Source organism: Oncorhynchus clarkii, chromosome 24 (assembly GCF_045791955.1).
Source record: "Oncorhynchus clarkii lewisi isolate Uvic-CL-2024 chromosome 24, UVic_Ocla_1.0, whole genome shotgun sequence".
NCBI classification, from domain to species: Eukaryota; Metazoa; Chordata; class Actinopteri; order Salmoniformes; family Salmonidae; genus Oncorhynchus; species Oncorhynchus clarkii.
The window spans coordinates 19,807,892-19,827,578 of NC_092170.1; the positions used below are offsets into that span (position 1 = coordinate 19,807,892).

Below are 19,687 nucleotides of genomic sequence, written 5' to 3' on the forward strand. Positions count from 1 at the left end.
CTACATGATTCCATGTGTGTTATTTCATAGTTTTGATGTCTTCACTATTATTCTACAATGTAGAAAATAGTAAAAAATAAAGAAAAACCCTTGAATGAGTAGATGTGTCCAAACTTTTGACTGGTACTGTATTTTGGGTTGAATGTGTTGTTCTGTTTATCTGAGTCCTTCTATTATGCAATGACAAGGCACTTGAGATGCTTCACGCTTGTGTTTAATATGTAAGCCTTTTGGGATGTTGAAACTTTGCATTGGTGACCTGCTGACCAGAGCAGTGCTTACACAGCTGCAGAGGAGCTGTCTGTCTGACAGTGACAGGGGAGTTACAGCACAGTCCCAGCAGTAACACTATTGAGGACTGAGAGGGGACACACACAGACACAGAGGCAGGGATGGAAGAGTCTGGGCCTACACTGGCATCTGGGCTCACTTCTAATTCTAGTCCACCTATAATGGAGGAGTCTAGTGCCAAACTGTTCTGCTGCCGCTGGGTAAGGCACAGAATCCCCCTGGCACATAGAGAGGAGCTCTACCACATTCTCCGGATGACTGGACCCTTGGTAAGGACTGGCACTGCCCACCGAGCCTGTTGTGTGTTATTGTGTTTCCCAAATGGCACCATATACTCCCTATATAGAACACTACTTTTGACCAGGTAGTGCATTATAAAGGGAATATAGGGTGCTATTTGGGACACAACTATTGTGTGGCACTGTTTGGAGTGGATAGCTCTGTTGTCAGGGTTATAGGTAGATTACTCTGTGAGAGTGAAATACTAGGCTACAGGATGTACTGTGCAGTGCATACTAATGGCACTATGATTTATTCAAAGTACACTCCGAGGGCCACTAAAGCCCATCAGAACTAGTGTTTCAAGTATATTTCTCTTGATTGACTTAGAAGTAATGTCTGTCCCACTGGGCAGAGACATCAGTTCAGCGTCTAGTTTTGATTTACATTTGGTTGAGTTGTCAACTATTGTGAATTCAACGTGAAATCAACAAAACATTTCACCATGTCATTGGATTTAGTTTCAAAGTGAGGTGAAATGTCTTTACTTTTAGCAAATCCAATGAGTTTTCCACATTGATTCAACATCATCACATAGATTATTGGGCTTTTGCCCAGTAGGGTGTTTGTTATTGTTTATGAGTGTTGTCTTCCCCTAGCTGCTATCTCGAATCCTAAACTACCTGCTTCCGTTTGTCATCACTATGTTCTGTGGTCGCCTGGGGAATGAGATGTTAGCTGGCTATGGCCTGGCCTGCGCGGTGAGTCAATCCTCTGGCTATGTTGTGTACTCTGCTGGGATCTATCAGCTTAGATAAGAAAATGTCCCTCAGTATGTGGTTGGAGAGGAATGGAAAGAAATATTACAACATCACCTCAGGTCCCTATATATTCTGGTATTCCTTTGAAGAACCACAAGGAAGGGGATAATAATAATCATCAATAATCAATTATCATAAAAAAACATTAACATACTGTAAGAATGCAAATCTTTATGTAATCGTGTGCTGTAAATGTGTTTGATGGTCATCTTCTTCAGACTATTAATGTTACGACTGCAGCAACAGGAGGTGGACTTGCCTTAGCATGTGACACGTTGGTATCTCAGGTATGTACGTGTAAATGAAACATGCAGTAGTTGAAGTATACGTTCCTGTTGAAATATATGCAACTGTCAGAGTCTGTGACCCTAACGATAATGTCTTATGTCATTCATGCTGTTGTGTGTGTGTGTGTGTGTGTGTGTGTGTGTGTGTGTGTGTCTGAGCAGACATTTGGTGGTAAGAACCTGCAGCGTGTGGGGGTGATTCTCCAGAGGAGTGTGTTGATCCTACTGCTCTTCTGTCTCCCCTGCTGGGCCATGCTCCTCAACACCCAGTCTATCCTGCTGGCTCTGGGCCAGGAGCCTGAAGTGGCCAGGTACAGTGTAAAAATCAAATCAAGTCAATGCTATTTTTTATTTTTTATTTCACCTTTATTTAACCAGGTTGGAAACCAGGTCAGGAAATATATGAGGCCCTACTCAAAGCACAGATACAGCTGATGCACGGTGCCGTGCCTCTGATGCTGGGTAAAGATATGTGCTTGTTTGTATGCTAGTTGGGGAGAACAGAACTCTTCATTCTCTTAGCTACAATAACACCATCTCTGGCTGCTCTCAGCATCAAATGTGGCCCCTGGCAATTCCACAAACACTCCATTCAGTGGAAACGCCAGCAATGTTTTCACAGCCAATTGACCTACTCAATGAGATGTACAGATTGCTGTTCGTTTCTAGATGCAATAAACATTTTGACACTGCTGCCTGAATAGGGGACTTTTATAGACAACATAATGGTAAATGGATAGAGTGTAGCAGTATGTGGTGTGTATAGGGTTAATACATGGAAACACGTGTAGTAATTTAGTGTGATTTAACAGTGAATATATGCTCTGTATTTTAGGATAGCACAGCTGTATGTCATCGCCTACCTACCTGCAGTGCCAGTGAGTTGTCTGTTTTATCAAACACCTACTTGTTTAGACTGGCTTCAATTTAGTCTGTTTTCAACTCGCTGGCTCCATTAACCTATTCTTATTAGATGAATAGAACATCCTCTCCTCCCTGTCTTTGTCATTTACTCTGTATCTCTTTATTTTAGGCTATTTTCCTGCATCAACTTCAGGCTTCTTATCTCCAGAACCAGGTACACTGACCGTGCTGCTGGGCTACAACTGACTTGTTTTGTTTCTCACACCTCATCGCATCCATAGAAATAAGAATGAATAGAATGGCCTTGGAAGCTCTTACCCTGGCAATTGACTGGTAAACTCATAGGTACACTCACAATGGCTGCCAAGTATTGTAATGCAATAATTTTCATGTTATTTTGGAATGTTCTATCAAGTGATGCTGGATTACCATGGTAATGTAGCATGTTCATTCAAATGATGCTAATTGAAGTGGCTCATGTTTTTTTTGTAATGTCAGTTGAGTTGACTCAACAAATCACAGCACAGATTGAAGGGTACACTTCCTGATTTTACTTCCTGGCATGGGTATACTCAAAATGGCTGCCAGTCCACCCATTATGCCATCAATTACTTATATGGAGATGCCCTTCCTATTCATTCTTATTTCTATGATGGCATCCTCATCCCAGTCTCTTGTATATCATCTGGGTTAAGGAGTAAGACAATCATAGGTGTGATTCTGATGTTTATAATCATATCAACGAGTGTGTTTCTGTGCTCAGGGGATAATACTGCCTCAGATGTACACAGCAGCAGCGGCCAACATCGCCAATGTGGTGACAAACTATATCCTGCTCTACTGGATGGACCTGGGAGTTATGTAGGTGTGCTCACACAATAACATTGATAACAGTGCCATATTCTTAACAGTCAGTCACATAGTCAAAGTATCAAGTATGTACCTGCCAGTGTAAGTATGCAATGCTCATTATCATTTCATGGAGTGTGTTTCTGTTTGTTTGTTTGTGTGTGTTTGTTTTCTAGAGGGTCGGCAGCAGCTAATACGCTTTCCCAACTCTACATATGTTCCTTCTTATTTGCTTACATTTGTTGGAAGAAGCTACATGTGAAAACATGGGGAGGTAATAGAACGTCCACATCTCTGTGATTGTGCCTGATGAATGTGACCCACTGAAATCGACTGGTTTGTGTTGGGATGAACAGGCCATTGTCTCTCCCTACAGGCTGGACTACAGAAGCGCTGCAGGAGTGGGGCTCTTATATGAAACTAGCCATCCCCAGTACACTGATGCTGTGCTTCGAATGGTGGATCTATGAGCTTGGGGGGTTCCTTGCAGGTACATTTCAGCTCTTAAGGTTAACACCAATGAACCAATGAACAGTCACATTCCAAAGGCCAAAACAACCATATTTATGTAACATCCACCTCTGCATTCTTCCCCCTCTCTCTTTCCTTCTCTCTTTCTCAGGCATGCTGAGTGAAGTGGACCTGGCTGCGCAACACGTGGTCATAATGCTGGCTTTCATCAACTACATGGTACTGTGTACAGAACTCCTTACACACCCACCCTAACAGTCCTATCATGGAAACCAAACAAAACCCAATGCCCTGGCTATCCAGTCCAAATAAGTTGAAGAATAACCCAAAATTGTAGGCTACAGGTCAAAGTAAAATTTGAGGCGAAAACACACATTAACTTTGTTTGAGGCATGGTTAGACTAAGACAGCAAGCTGTTTATGAGGTGTCCATGTGTTGTGTTGTGTGGGTAAAGTTCCCCCTGGGGATCCAGGCTGCAGCATGTGTTCGTGTGGGGAACGCCCTGGGGGCCGGAGACACAGCCGGGGCCATCCTCACCAGCAAGGTGTCCCTTGCCCTGTCAGGTCAGCTCATATGGCCCTGGTTTAAACCATCTATGGGGATCTATGCTGAACTAAAATGACAATAATTACTTTGACAAACTAGTAGTTATTTTGCAGTAATGCTTGGTCTTTTACCTCTGTCCCATGCTCTAGGTTCAATGGCAGTAATTCAGGGAATCATGCTGATCTCTACTAAAACAGTAATCGGCTTCATGTTTACTTCTGATGCGTAAGTACACATACATACATATATACATATACACACATATTCAACTCATTGATTCAAGTCAAGACAGTCCCAAATTGGAACCTGACCATCTCAATAACCATGCTCTCTTTCCTTTTCAGGCAGATCATATCTCTGGTCTCTCAACTTCTCAATGTGTACTGTGTTCTTCAGTTCTTTGATGGGCTAGTGGTAAGTGCACTCAAGTGGTTTGTAACCATTGAAAAATGAATAACATTTTATGCAATAACACTGCTATAATAAGAAGTCATTAATATACAGTGGAATAAGAGAGATAGTCTGTGTATTTGTCCGGGACCCAGGAACATTGGTTGAATGAGTGATAAGCTATGAAACCTGGTAACAGTGTTTGTCTCTCTCTGTTAACACCCACTAATCTGAGATTTGTCTGTCTGTCCCAGTGTGTGTGTATGGGAATCATCCTGGGCACGGGCAAACAGAAGATAGCAGCGATGGCTAATCTCATCACCTACTACTGCGTGGGCCTTCCACTGGGCATCTCTTTGATGTTTGCAGCTGGCCTCAGGGTTGTAGGTATGTACTCAGTTCTGAATTTTATGAAAACCAAACACAATTTTAGACATCCTGTTCATGACCAGAGGTCTTTGGTCATTCTTACTGCCTTGCCATATACTTAAACCAGAAGTATGGTTATGATCAAATTCAGAAATTTGGTACAAAAACATTCAGAAAAATAGTTGCTCTCACTAGCAATTAAGAATCATGAATAGCAGAGCTATTCTGTATTGAAGATGACACAATGTTCTCTGTCCTTGGTCAAAGCTCCTCTCCTCTCCTCTCCTCTCCTCTCCTCTCCTCTCCTCTCCACAGGGTTCTGGTTAGGCCTGTTAATCTGTGTAATTCTACAGTCCAGCTTCTTCATCACTGTCATCTTCAGGCTCGACTGGAGGAAAATGACAGAGAAGGTACGTCACCAGTGGCTTTTCACTTCCCTATCTTGGACATACAGGGACTCAGGTAATTGAGAGACTGACAGCTCATACCTCTATCTTTATGGTTACTGTGAAGCATAATAGTGGCCTGGGGCGGACTCTATCTTTATGGTTACTGTGAAGCATATTAGTGGCCTAGGGCGGCCTCTATCTTTATGGTTACTGTGAAGCATAGTAGTGGCCTGGGGCGGACTCTATCTTTATGGTTACTGTGAAGCATAGTAGTGGCCTGGGGAGGCCTCTATCTTTATGGTTACTGTGAAGCATAGTAGTGGCCTGGGGAGGCCTCTATCTTTATGGTTACTGTGAAGCATATTAGTGGCCTGGGGAGGCCTCTATCTTTATGGTTACTGTGAAGCATAGTAGTGGCCTGGGGCGGCCTCTATCTTTATGGTTTCTGTGAAGCATAGTAGTGGCCTAGGGAGGCCTCTATCTTTATGGTTTCTGTGAAGCATAGTAGTGGCCTGGGGAGGCCTCTATCTTTATGGTTACAGTGAAGCATAGTAGTGGCCTGGGGAGGCCTCTATCTTTATGGTTACTGTGAAGCATAGTAGTGGCCTGGGGCGGCCTCTATCTTTATGGTTTCTGTGAAGCATAGTAGTGGCCTGGGGCGGCCTCTATCTTTATGGTTTCTGTGAAGCATAGTAGTGGCCTAGGGCGGCCTCTATCTTTATGGTTTCTGTGAAGCATAGTAGTGGCCTAGGGCGGCCTCTATCTTTATGGTTACTGTGAAGCATATTAGTGGCCTGGGGAGGCCTCTATCTTTATGGTTACTGTGAAGCATAGTAGTGGCCTAGGGCGGACTCTATCTTTATGGTTACTGTGAAGCATATTAGTGGCCTGGGGAGGCCTCTATCTTTATGGTTACTGTGAAGCATAGTAGTGGCCTAGGGCGGCCTCTATCTTTATGGTTACTGTGAAGCATAGTAGTGGCCTGGGGAGGCCTCTATCTTTATGGTTTCTGTGAAGCATAGTAGTGGCCTAGGGCGGACTCTATCTTTATGGTTACTGTGAAGCATAGTAGTGGCCTGGGGAGGCCTCTATCTTTATGGTTTCTGTGAAGCATAGTAGTGGCCTGGGGCGGCCTCTATCTTTATGGTTTCTGTGAAGCATAGTAGTGGCCTAGGGCGGCCTCTATCTTTATGGTTTCTGTGAAGCATAGTAGTGGCCTAGGGCGGCCTCTATCTTTATGGTTACTGTGAAGCATATTAGTGGCCTGGGGAGGCCTCTATCTTTATGGTTACTGTGAAGCATAGTAGTGGCCTAGGGCGGACTCTATCTTTATGGTTACTGTGAAGCATATTAGTGGCCTGGGGAGGCCTCTATCTTTATGGTTACTGTGAAGCATAGTAGTGGCCTAGGGCGGCCTCTATCTTTATGGTTACTGTGAAGCATAGTAGTGGCCTGGGGAGGCCTCTATCTTTATGGTTACTGTGAAGCATAGTAGTGGCCTGGGGAGGCCTCTATCTTTATGGTTTCTGTGAAGCATAGTAGTGGCCTAGGGCGGACTCTATCTTTATGGTTACTGTGAAGCATAGTAGTGGCCTGGGGAGGCCTCTATCTTTATGGTTACTGTGAAGCATAGTAGTGGCCTGGGGAGGCCTCTATCTTTATGGTTTCTGTGAAGCATAGTAGTGGCCTAGGGCGGCCTCTATCTTTATGGTTTCTGTGAAGCATAGTAGTGGCCTAGGGCGGCCTCTATCTTTATGGTTACTGTGAAGCATAGTAGTGGCCTAGGGCGGCCTCTATCTTTATGGTTTCTGTGAAGCATAGTAGTGGCCTAGGGCGGCCTCTATCTTTATGGTTACTGTGAAGCATAGTAGTGGCCTAGGGCGGCCTCTATCTTTATGGTTTCTGTGAAGCATAGTAGTGGCCTGGGGCGGCCTCTATCTTTATGGTTACTGTGAAGCATAGTAGTGGCCTAGGGCGGCCTCTATCTTTATGGTTTCTGTGAAGCATAGTAGTGGCCTAGGGTGGGTGAAGGAAAATGTTTGCTGTCAGCATCATAGAGTTGAACTGTTTGTGACAGGCTGTGAAACGAGCTGGAAAGGCTGGACATATGGTGTCAATGAGGAGTATAGTTGCACCTGACCACACAGAGAACAATGGCAGGGTGAGTAGAAAATGTTGCTCAGTCCTATTTTTTATGTTATTTATACTATACTCTCGCAAATAACCTTGTTCTAACCCAGATTGTGCCTGCTTCCACACCCAGACAGTGAATGGATACATGTCAGTGAGTGATGAGGGCCAGGGGGACCTCAGGGGAAGCAATTTGACCCCAGAGGTGCAGAAGGAGGATGGGAGCCCCAGAGCTCTGCTCTCTACCACCCAGCTGGTCCTGAGGAGAGGTTTCACCGTACTGGCTGCCATTGTCATCCTAGCTGTGGGGACAAGTGTCCATCTTCTACTGCCTCTACCAATCAGCTCATGGCGCAATCTGAGTGTAGACTGGAGCAACACTACCTTTACCACTACCTACCCCCCTGAACTCACCCCGTCAACAGTTCTCATCTAGGAGTAATACCTGGGCGATCCAGAACAGACCCTGTAGCAAGACAGTCATAGTGTGCTGTGTCACTGAATCTGTTATTACACCAATTATTAAACGTGAATCAGATTTTTCCTGCAATCTAGAGCTATAATCATTATGTATATTTTTCTGTAGGTTATCTATGCATACCTCTTACCTTGTTCAATTGTCATTTTAATGAATGATGCAAATTGATTCTTTAAGAAATGTTATGCCTTCAGTACATTTAGTAAGGGCTTGCTTTTCTAAAGTGTAGCAACCTTGGCAGCAGGCATGCCCAGCTAAGATACAGTAATTAGACAAGCTACTCTAACTTGATTGATAGCCTGACATGGTTTGTTAGCTACACTCGTTGGCTGTCCCCCTAGGAGAACCCTTTGAAGAGCCCCTTTTGGTTCCAGATAGAATCCTTTTTGGTTCCAGGTAGAACCCTTTTGGGTTCCATGTAGAGGGTTCTACATAGAACCAAAAAGAGTTCTGTCCTACAAAAAGGGTTCAACTTGGAACCAAAAAGGTTTATCCTATGGGGACAACCTCAGAACTCTTTTGTGATCCTTTTTTCTAAAAGTGTAGGTATGAAGTTGGGAATCTATCTAGCTGGTTAGCTAATGCCAATTTCAAAAACTTGCTAGGTGGCTAGTATTACAGAGAAACAACAAAGCATTTTTGATTTGATATATTCATCAAGAAGGAATCAATAGGCTACACAGCTTGATCAAATTAATTTACAATTATACCCTTCTGCACATCACCGGCATCACTCTCTCTCTCCTACTCTACTGCATGCAGTAGAGTATCTAGCTTCCTGCCTAGGCATTTCTTTGCTCTGTGCACCTTGGAGGGAACCACTTACTAGAAAGACTAAAGGGGGGTTTGGGGTGTTCTCTTTGCCTGGTCCAGTCAGTGTGCTGTAAAAATACTGTAAAAATTGGACAAATCTGAGGGGGCACGTGCACCCTATGGGCATGACGCCACTGGTTTTGGAATGAATGAATAGAATGCAATACAAACATTTAGGATGGTACAGTGTGAGTCTGTCTTTACTTTTTAGTTTACAATATATATATATATCATATTACCATGAGAAAACATTAGGTTTGATTGGTTTGTGTAATCAGCTCCCAGTGTGATACAGTTTCATTCAGATGATTAATGAAAAGGTCCAGAATAAGTAACCCCTTGCCTCCTCACAGACCAACAGTACTGGAATTTTGGCACCATACTGTAGTTTGGCCAGCTCCTCTTCACTCCTATCTTCTCTGCTTCGTTGCTTAGGTGGTCCTCTGACCACTCTCACTGAGTGGAGCTATCTCTGGAACCCATTCATTTTGAAACTGGAACATTTTCTCTGGAACTCACTCTGTGTTCATCAAGTGAGGTTGGTGAGCAGTAGGTTGATGATGATTCCCAGGGCTAGGATGAAGAGCATGACACACAGAGCCAGGGCCCTCCGCATTAGCAGGGCCCTGTGGGCCAGCAGTGCCCCCACCTTGTTGAGGGCCACCCTGTCCCCAGCCTCACCATCAGCCTCAGCCCCATCTTCAGCCAGGGCATTTCTGTCTTTGTGGCCCTCACATGGAGCTGAATCATTTGAATGGGCCTCTGGGGCCATGTCTGTCACACATAAACACACCTATTAGACAGAGCATTCTTTCTTACATAACCACGAATAAAATGATACCTGTAAAGCCATAGAGAGAGTTATGATGAACAGTAAAGTGAAGGGTCAATGATTGATGTAGACTTTCTTACCCATGTCTGTAGAGTTCCCCTGTATCCCAGCTCTGATCTGGGCCTGCAAACAACCCAACACATCATTAAGATCCCCTTCAAGGCATTTACATTAAATTAAATAAAGACTTGAGGGTTATGCCTGTGTTCACCTCTACAGTGGCTTTCTTCCAGTTCATTCTGGATAGATAGACGATGAGGAAGGAGGACTGTAGGAACACACAGGTAAACAGACCGGTCCACAGGCCTGGGAGAGGAGAGGACGCATAACAGTAACAGTCAAAGAAGAGAAGACAACTGAAAGAGGCAGTAGGGAGATTGGCGGCAGTTTGTCTTCGCTTAAGCCAACTTGTCACCTTGCTACACAAACCAACAATGTGATGTTGTTAAAATACAAAACAGTCAGGTGCCCAGGTGCAATATTGGAGCAATCAAAAGACTGAAAAATAAATGTGATACTGTATTACCCCATAAATTCATAGGACAACATTCAGAATATGTTATAGATGTTCTTACCCATGATTCCTAGCTTGGCAGCAAACATCAGGGACACTCCAATAGGAAAGCCAACCCCATAGTAACCCAGGATGTTGCATATCGCCCCAACCTTCTGCTTCCCTGCCCCCCTTATAATACTACCTGAGGCAGCCTGGGGAAACAGGAGAACCAGACACGGTTACTGTTCCACTATAAACATGTGTGCAGTGCCTTCAGAAAGGATTCACAGCCCTTTACTTTTCCAAATGTGTTACAGGCTGAATTTAAAATGTATTAAATTGAGTTGTTTTGTCACTGGCCTGCACACAATACGCCATAATGTCAAAGTGGAATTATGTTTTATTTGTATTTATTTTTTATTAATAAATAAATAAAAAATGAAAAGCTGAAATGTCTTGAGTAGAGAAGTATTCAACCTCTTTGTTATGGCAAGCTTAAATAAGTTCAGGAGTAAAAATGTGCTTAACAACTCACGTAAGTTTCATGGACTCACTCTGTGTGCAATAATAATGTTAGACATGATTTTTGAATGACTACCTCATCTCTGTACGCTACACATACAATTATCTGTAAGGTCCCTCAGTCGAGCAGTAAATTGCAAACATAGATTTAACAACAAAGACCAGGGAGTTTTTCCAATGCCTCGCAAAGAAGGGCACTGATTGATAGATGGGTAAAAATAAAAAAGAATGGTGAAGTTATCAATTACACTTTGGATGGTGTATCAATACACCCAGTCGCTACAAGAATACAGGCGTCATCCCTAACTAAGTTGCCGTAGAGGGGAAAAAAATGCTCAGGGATTTCCCCATGATGCCAATGGTGACTTTTAAACAGTTACAGAGTTTACTGGCTATGATAGGAGAAAACCTAATTGACAGAGTAAAAAGCTGGAAGCCTGTACAGTATACAAATACTCATGCATCCTGTTTGCAACAAGGCACTAAAGTAATACTACAAAAAAATGTGGCAAAGCAATTAACTTTTTGTCCTGAATACAAACTATTATGTTTAGGGCAAATCCAATACAACACATTACTGACTAACCCTGTCCATATTTTCAAGGATAATGGTGGCTGCATCATGCTATGGGTATGCTTGGAATTGTTAAAGGACTGGGAGTTTTCAGGATAAAAAATAAATGGAATGGAGCATAGCACAGGCAAAATCCTAGAGAAAAACCTGGTTCAGTCTGCTTTCCACCAGACACTGGGAGAGGAATTTACCTTTCAGCAGGACAATAACCTAAAACACAAGGCCAAATCTACACTGGAGTTGCTTATCAAGAAGACAGTGAATGTTCATGTGGTAAGGACAAATGCTGGATATGAAAAGCAGGTACAGAGAGTTGACATTTAATTTAGCACAAACATGGAACAGGACAGGAACAGCGTCAGAACCAGGTAAGACAAAGATATACGACAATTAATGCTGATGTGGGGGACAACCTAGAGAACAGACAGATATAGGGGAGGAAATAAACACAGGTGAGTCCAGGTGAGTGTAATGAATCGCTGATGCGAGTGGCGAGGGGAGCAGGTGTGCATAATGATGGTGGCAGGAGTGCGCAATGCAGGGAGCAGGCGTGTCAGTTTCGGCTTAAATTGACTTGAAAATCTAAGACCTGAAAATGTTTGTCCAGCAATGATCAACAACCAATTTGACAGGGCTTGAAGAATTTAGAAAATTGTAATGGGCAAATGGTGCACAATCCAGGTGTGGAAAGCTCTTAGAGACCCTGCATTTAATTTTCTAAACATTTGGAAATATTTCTAAAAACAAGTTTTCACTTTGTCATTATGGAGTATTGTGTGTAGATAGGTGAGAAAAAAACATATATTTCATCCATTTTTAATTCAGGCTGTAACACAACAAAATGTGGAATAAGTCAAAGGGTATGAATACTTTCTGAAGGCACTGTATATACAGGTAACTTCCAAAATAAAGGAAACACTTGAGTAAATGAGGGATGCAAAGTATATTGGGAGATTAAGGTAAAGGTTAAAAAATATATTGAAAGCAGGTGCTTCCACACAGGTGTGGTTCCTGAGTTAATGAAGCAATTAACATCCCATCATGCTTAGAGTCATGTATAAAACTGCCCATTATTTTCGCTACCATGGCTAGAAGAAGAGATCTCAGTGACTCCCTCCACCTCTAGAAATTATGCCAAGGTGCATTGAAACTGTTCTGGCTCGTGGTGGCCCAACATCCTATTAAGACACTTTATGTTGGTGTTTCCTTTATTTTGGCAGTTACATTAGATACATAAATACCTTTGATATTATAAAAAGTGGATCCATATTGTGATGAGTAAAAGGAGCTATAAGTTGTGATACAGTAGAAGCATTGACTCCTTACCGATATTGCATATAACAGAAGAAAAGGGGCGTAGAAAGCCATAACTTGAGCAACCCTCTCTCTGATCTGCCTGTTGGTAGAAATTCAGGGTGAATAAATACATTCAGTTATGTAGAATCAATGACAGAGACACCTCACCCTAGTTAAAGTGTAAAGGAATATGTAAGCAAAGTTCATGACAGTGTACGTCTGTATTACAGTGAGTGACTTAGTTATGTCATAGAGAAAGGTTATTAATGTTCACTCTCATACACAGGTCTGGTGATAACGATACAATAAAACACACCAGTGATGTAGTAAAACACAACAAACTGCTTAGCCATGGTGACGATCAACAGATCCCAAAGCCACAGGAACAAATCTGGAGTGGTAAATTACCATAGACTACATTACTCACTCATCATATGTAAAGACGTAGGAGATTTTGTCCTTTAGTATCCCAACAAGAACCGACAAGCACACAGAAACGGACCCTGGACAGAGACAACAGATCATGCACAGACGGAACACATATCTCCAGTAAAACTTTGAATCCTTTAATTATTGTATGAATGCTTCGTTTGCTGTTGTCAAGCTTTGAAATATCATTTGAGGTGTTTGGCAGGCACATGTACCAGCACAGAACATGGCCAGCTTGGCAGACAGCTTGGCCTGCTCTGTATCTCCAGCCCCCAGAGCACTGCCCACCCTCACACTGCCTGCCACACTGAACCCTAGAGGGAACTGACAACACACACACACACACACACACACACACACACCATGATCAATCTCTGGGACTGCAACCAGATCATTCACTTCCTATGTGCCTGGTGTGAATATATAGTATGATGGATGAACATTTGCCGAAAAGTTCAAGTAAATCTCAACTATATATTTACCATGTAGCAAATGCTTGCCAGTTCGAAGACGACTGATTGTGCTCCAAGCTCCACCTCACTTATCAGACCTGCCATTGAGAGGTAGTGAGACAGGATATCAAACCAAAGTAGAAACACTGTAGTATCTAAACAGTTTGTAATGTGTAGAAGTATCCACAAGAAAATAGTCAAATATAGAGCAACATTTCACTTTAACAAAAATAGATCAATGGCATTCACAGACATCAAAACAACCCAAATATCTATCTGTTGTCCTACCTGCTAGAAAGCCTCCAATCTCATAAGTCCACCACTCCACACACAGCATGATCATGCTAGGAATAGCCAGGTGGATGTAGGTGCCCCAGTCTTCCAAGCACTCCCAAGACCAACCTACAGGGGAACACAAGGCTCGGACACTGGGATTGTCCCTGAAAGGTTCATGCTAATGTTCTCTCAGAAGGTGTTTGGGTCTAAACCAAAACCATGCTGTGTTAATACATTAGGAAGCCACAAACAGAGCACTTGGTTTGACATGGCACTGCTGTTCCCCTCAATAAATGAATACTAATAAATGCGTATTATGCATCCCTTTGTATGTGATCCATTCAACTCACAGACTGGGAGTTCAGAGAGTTCAAAGAGTTTGTGGATTTGGCGGTATAATCTCTACTTTAGTGTAATCATGTCTCACCTGCCCAGGTGGCCTTGTGTAGTTCCTTCCACAGGATGTAGGCATAAAGTATAGCAGCCAGAGAGAACTGAGAGATGGTGTTGGCCCACGCAGACCCACTGTCAACCGAAAACAATCCACAACATACATTACATCCTATAGCCCTCAGTGCTAACAATTACCATCCCATCCTATAGCCCTCAATGGTAATGATGGTGACAGAGGATTCCCTCTCTGGGGATGACACTCACGCTACACCCAGGCCCAGAACATAGAGGAAGATGTAGTTGATGAGGGCATTCAGTGCGTTGGCCACCACACCTGTGATGACCTGCGGCCATAGGATTCCCTGAAGGACAATAAAGTCTCATTCAGATCAAATGGTCAGGTTATAATTATCTTTGCAGGGTGACTGACCTGAGGTCTAGGTTAGCTCTAACCTGATTCTGTAGATATCTGGCTTCCAGCTGATAAATAAATGTGGCCTGTTAAAAAATAAATGATAAACATGTTTTAGTAAGTTATTGACATGGGAAAATCATTATTTTCTTAATTGATTGTGTGCAAGTGTGTCTGGGTAGATAGGTATACTCACTGGGAGTGCTGGCATAAAAATCTTCACATACACCTGAGACAGCCTAAAGTGAAATACGAGAGCTCTGTCAGAATGATCCAAAACAATAATCACATTCTACAAACCAATCTCTACATGTCACTTTGTGAATGAGAGAAAACAGCCAAATTCAGAGATCTAGTCTGTGTCCCAAATGGAATCCTATTCCCTATGGGCCCTGGTCAAAAGTAGTGCACTATATAGGGAATAGGGTGCAATTTTAGACATCTATTAGATCTGGGGTAACTGTTTGCAGTGACTGGAGGGGTCTGATCTACCTGGCGACCTCTGGGCTCTGTTTGACAGCCAGGAGGATTGGTTCTGTGTTGATGAGAACAGCCCAGCATGGGAAACAGGCCAGAAGTTGAATGAGGATGGCTCTCTGTACAATGACCCCAACTCTCAGGAGGTTACGGCTCCCAAAAGTCTGCAAGGAACCATAATCAAGTTCACCTTTGAGTGGCACGGCAGGATAATGTAGCTCTGGTCCAGGGCGTTAAATGCTCCTTGCTGAAGCTGAGCAAGCCGCGTGTGACCCCCTGGACCAGAGCTAGGGTGAAGGCACCTTTGATAACATTTTGGAGACAGTGCTCTGTGTTAGGAGGAGGAAACAGACCAGGTTTCATTCCTACCTGAGATATGAGTGTGTCACACGCTGATGATAAACCATACCCAATGGAGACACCTGTAACATTAATCACCTGGAAGACCAGAACAGAGATTTTGAGAATTTGTTGAAAATGTCAATATCATGGTGTACTGTAATTTCAATATTACCACAGCCAGGTACCAGTCTGTTTGTGCCATTGTGTTTGGCATGACAGACAAGTACCCGGGATAATATTATCCAGAATTGTTGTAATAAAAAAGTTATATAAACTCATAAATCAATCAATACTTACAGCTATGGCGAGAGTGACCCCTGCCAGTTCTGTCTTCCCCAAATGGCCACAGAAAATTGTACTGACGAAACTCACTAAAAAGACCATGAGCTGAGCCATAACCTGGTAAGAATAGAATACATCCACAACATTTGATAAATCAGTTGATGTCGTCGTACATACTATCAGGCATATGTGGAGTGAATAGGCCTAACACTATGAAGTGTTAAACAATCTACGGTTTGAGGTAATTCCAAGTGATTCAGGTTAAACAGACCAGGTTATATATGAATCAATGATTCAGGTTAAACAGACCAGGTGATAAATGATTCGATGATTCAGGTTAAACAGACCAGGTGATAGATGATTCGATGATTCAGGTTAAACAGACCAGGTGATAGATGATTCGATGATTCACAGACCAGGTGATAGATGAATCAATGATTCAGGTTAAACAGACCAGGTGATAGATGATTCGATGATTCACAGACCAGGTGATAGATGAATCGATGATTCAGGTTAAACAGAATAGGTGATAGATGAATCGATGATTCAGGTTAAACAGACTAGGTGATAGATGAATCGATGATTCCGGTTAAACAGACCAGGTGACAGATGAATCGAGGATTCAGGTTAAACAGACCTATATAGTATGCCAGATACCAGTAACCTATAATTATCCAGTGTGCCAGTGGCATTTAAGTGAATTCAATAATATGCAAGCATCACTGCCAAATAACAATAATAATGTAATATAAAAATGCAAAATTTTATATAACTTTGACCTAATTGTGGGAAAAATGTAATAAAGATGTTTCTTACCACAGGCCCAGCCATTGTTGATAATTCAAGAATTTCTTTTTTGAATTCAACAGGAATCAACCTGCGAATACATCTCAAACAGCTCATATTGTCAATTCATTCCCATTCATCCTGCTCTCCACAATTCCATTAGAATCCATTTCTAAAGACTGTCGCTCAGAAAAGTCTGCATGGTCAAGTGAGAACAAGGTGGTATTCTAGCTGCCAGCTGCCAGAGCGAGACTTCCTATCTGATGACATCCTTTGTCACTCCCTAGCTCTGATTTAGCTGTACACTGGCAATCTCAACTAGCATTGTTAAACATGATTTCCAATCAACTGCTGGACAAAGTTCACAGTCTTTTGTCAATTCTGCAACTGCACCACATGATGGAGCTCTTTCCTTCCTCTGCAAACATCAACATTGTTTGAAAATAAAGTATTTCTTCTCTAAAGCAGTGTTCTAGAGCAGTTGTTCCCAAACTTTTTATAGTCCCGAACCCCTTCAAACATTCAACCTCCAGCTGCGTACCCCCTCTAGCGCCAGGGTCAGCTGTACCCCCTCTAGCGCCAGGGTCAGCTGTACCCCCTCTAGCGCCAGGGTCAGCTGTACCCCCTCTAGCGCCAGGGTCAGCTGTACCCCCTCTAGCGCCAGGGTCAGCTGTACCCCCTCTAGCGCCAGGGTCAGCTGTACCCCCTCTAGCGCCAGGGTCAGCTGTACCCCCTCTAGCGCCAGGGTCAGCTGTACCCCCTCTAGCGCCAGGGTCAGCTGTACCCCCTCTAGCGCCAGGGTCAGCTGTACCCCCTCTAGCGCCAGGGTCAGCTGTACCCCCTCTAGCACCAGGGTCAGCTGTACCCCCTCTAGCGCCAGGGTCAGCGCACTCTCAAATGCTGTTTTTTTACCATCATTGTAAGCCTGCCACACACACTATATGATACATTTATTAAACATAAGAATGAGTGTGAGTTTTTGTCACAACCCAGCTCGTGGGAAGTGACAAAGAGCTCTTATATGACGAGGGCACAAATAATAATATAATAATAATAATCAATAATTTAGCTCATTATTTAGCCATCTTACATATAAAGCCATATTTGTTCATCAACAATTGTGAATAACTCCCCACAGGTTAATGAGAAAGGTGTGCTTGAAAGGATGCACATAACTCTGCAGTGTTGGGTTGAATTGGAGAGAGTCTCAGTCTTAAATAATTTTCCACACACATTCTGTGCCTGTAATTAGTTTTCATGAAAGTCCGTATTGCCCAGCGACAGCCCCGAAACCTGAAGGATCTGGAGAAAGTCTGTATGGAGGAATGGGCCAAAATCCCTGCTGCAGTGTGTGCAAACCTGGTCTAGAACTACAGGAAACGTATGATCTCTGTAATTGCAAACAAAGGTTTCTATAACAAATATTAAGTTCTGCTTTTCTGATGTATCAAATACTTATGTCATGCAATAAAATGCAAATTAATTACTTAAAAATCATACAATGTGATTTTCTGGATTTTTGTTTTAGATTCCGTCTCTCACAGTTGAAGTGTACCTATGATAAAAATTACAGACCTCTACATGCATTGTAAGTAGGAACCCCTGCAAAATCGGCAGTGTATCAAATACTTGTTCTCCCCACTGTAGGTACATGGTTGCAAAGGTTATCAGTGTCATAACAGCGCGATTTGCCAAGGCAGTATACTCTGAGTACAGACCTATCCATAAATCTGGCAGTGGCTTCTGATTAAATCAAATTTTCACAGAACCGCTTGTTGCAATTTCAATGAGGCTCTCTTGTTCAGATATTGGTAAGTGGACTGGAGGCAGGGCATGAAAGGGATAACGAATTCAGGTGTTTGTGTCATCCGTTTCGGGAAAGTACCTGCGTAATTGCGCACCCAGCTCACTCAGGTGCTTCGCTATATCACATTTGACATTGTCCGTAAGCTTGAGCTCATTTGCACACAAAAAATCATACGATGATGGAAAGACCTGTGTGTTGTCCTTGTTAATGCAGACAGAAAAGAGCTTCAACTTCTTAATCATAGCCTCACTTTTGTCCCACACATTGAATATAGTTGCGGAGAGTCCCTGTAATCCTAGATTCAGATCATTCAGGTGAGAAAAGACATCACCCAGATAGGCCAGACGTGTGAGAAACTAGTCATCATGCAAGTGAAAATTATGGTCAGTAAAGAAAACTTCAAGCTCATCTCCCAATTTTAAAAAAAAGTGTCAATTCTTTGCCTCTTTATAACCAGAACTGTATGTTGTAAAAGCGTTACATGGTCGCTGCCCATATCATTGCATATTGCATAAAATACACGATTGTTCAGGGGCCTTGCTTTAACAAAGTTAACCATAACCATTTTCACTATAGTGAAAGGCACTACAGTTTTCACTGTAGTGCCCAAAACTTATTTCAAGCTGTCAGGCATTCCCTTGGCAGCAAGAGCCTCTCGTTAGATGCTGCAGTGTACCCAAGTGGCATCGGGAGCAACTGCTTGCACACGTGTTACCACTCCACTATGTCTCCGTCATTGCTTTTGCGCCATCAGTACAGATACCAACACATCTTGACCACCAAAGTCCATTTGATGTCACAAAGCTGTTCAGTACTTTCAAAATATCCTCTCCTGTTTCCCTGGTTTCCAGAAGAGGATGGCTTCCTTAATTGACCCTGCATGAACGTAACGGACATATACCAGGAGCTGTGCCTGGCTCACCACGTCTGTTGACTCATCCAGCTGTAATGCATAGAATTCACTGGCTTGTATGCGAAGCAGTAATTGTTTCAAAACATCTCCTGCCATGTCACTGATGCATCATGAAACATTGTTGTTTGATGAAGATATTGTCTGTATAGTTTTTTGGGCCTTTTCCCCCAGCACTGTCCCAGCCATATCCGCGGTAGCAGGAAGAATGAAGTCCTCCACAATAGTATGGGGCTTGCCTGTCCTAGCCACTCGGTAGCTCACCATATAAGATGCTTCTAGCCCCTTCCTATTAATGGTATCTTTTGCTTTAATACATGTCTTACTATTCGAAATTGTCTTAATTCTTGCAACAAACAAAAAACGGTGGCTTATTTTTCAAATTGGCATGTTTCGTTTTTAAATGTCTGCGCAAGAGTGAAGGTTTCATCGAGTTGTGAGAGTACCTTTGCACCTATAACACACTGGCTGAGGAAAGGCACT

The 19,687-nt window shown here is 42.9% G+C and overlaps 1 protein-coding gene and 1 pseudogene across 1 annotated transcript; one reads left to right on the top strand and one right to left on the bottom strand.

Annotated features, from left to right (window-relative positions):
• Window positions 1-392: 392 nt before the first annotated feature.
• On the top strand, window positions 393-9,010 carry LOC139382521 (multidrug and toxin extrusion protein 1-like). The gene is made up of 17 exons (XM_071126615.1): window positions 393-560; window positions 1,170-1,271; window positions 1,550-1,618; window positions 1,781-1,929; window positions 2,454-2,496; window positions 2,652-2,696; window positions 3,246-3,343; window positions 3,508-3,605; window positions 3,708-3,821; window positions 3,954-4,021; window positions 4,258-4,366; window positions 4,499-4,574; window positions 4,694-4,763; window positions 4,994-5,126; window positions 5,424-5,518; window positions 7,575-7,658; window positions 7,761-9,010. The coding sequence occupies exons 1-17, from the start codon at window positions 393-395 to the stop codon at window positions 8,061-8,063; spliced, it is 1,824 nt and encodes a 607-aa protein (XP_070982716.1). The 3' UTR covers window positions 8,064-9,010.
• Window positions 9,011-9,167: 157 nt separating this feature from the next.
• LOC139382702 (multidrug and toxin extrusion protein 1-like) lies at window positions 9,168-16,657 on the bottom strand (annotated as a pseudogene).
• Between the last annotated feature and the right edge of the window lie 3,030 nt (window positions 16,658-19,687).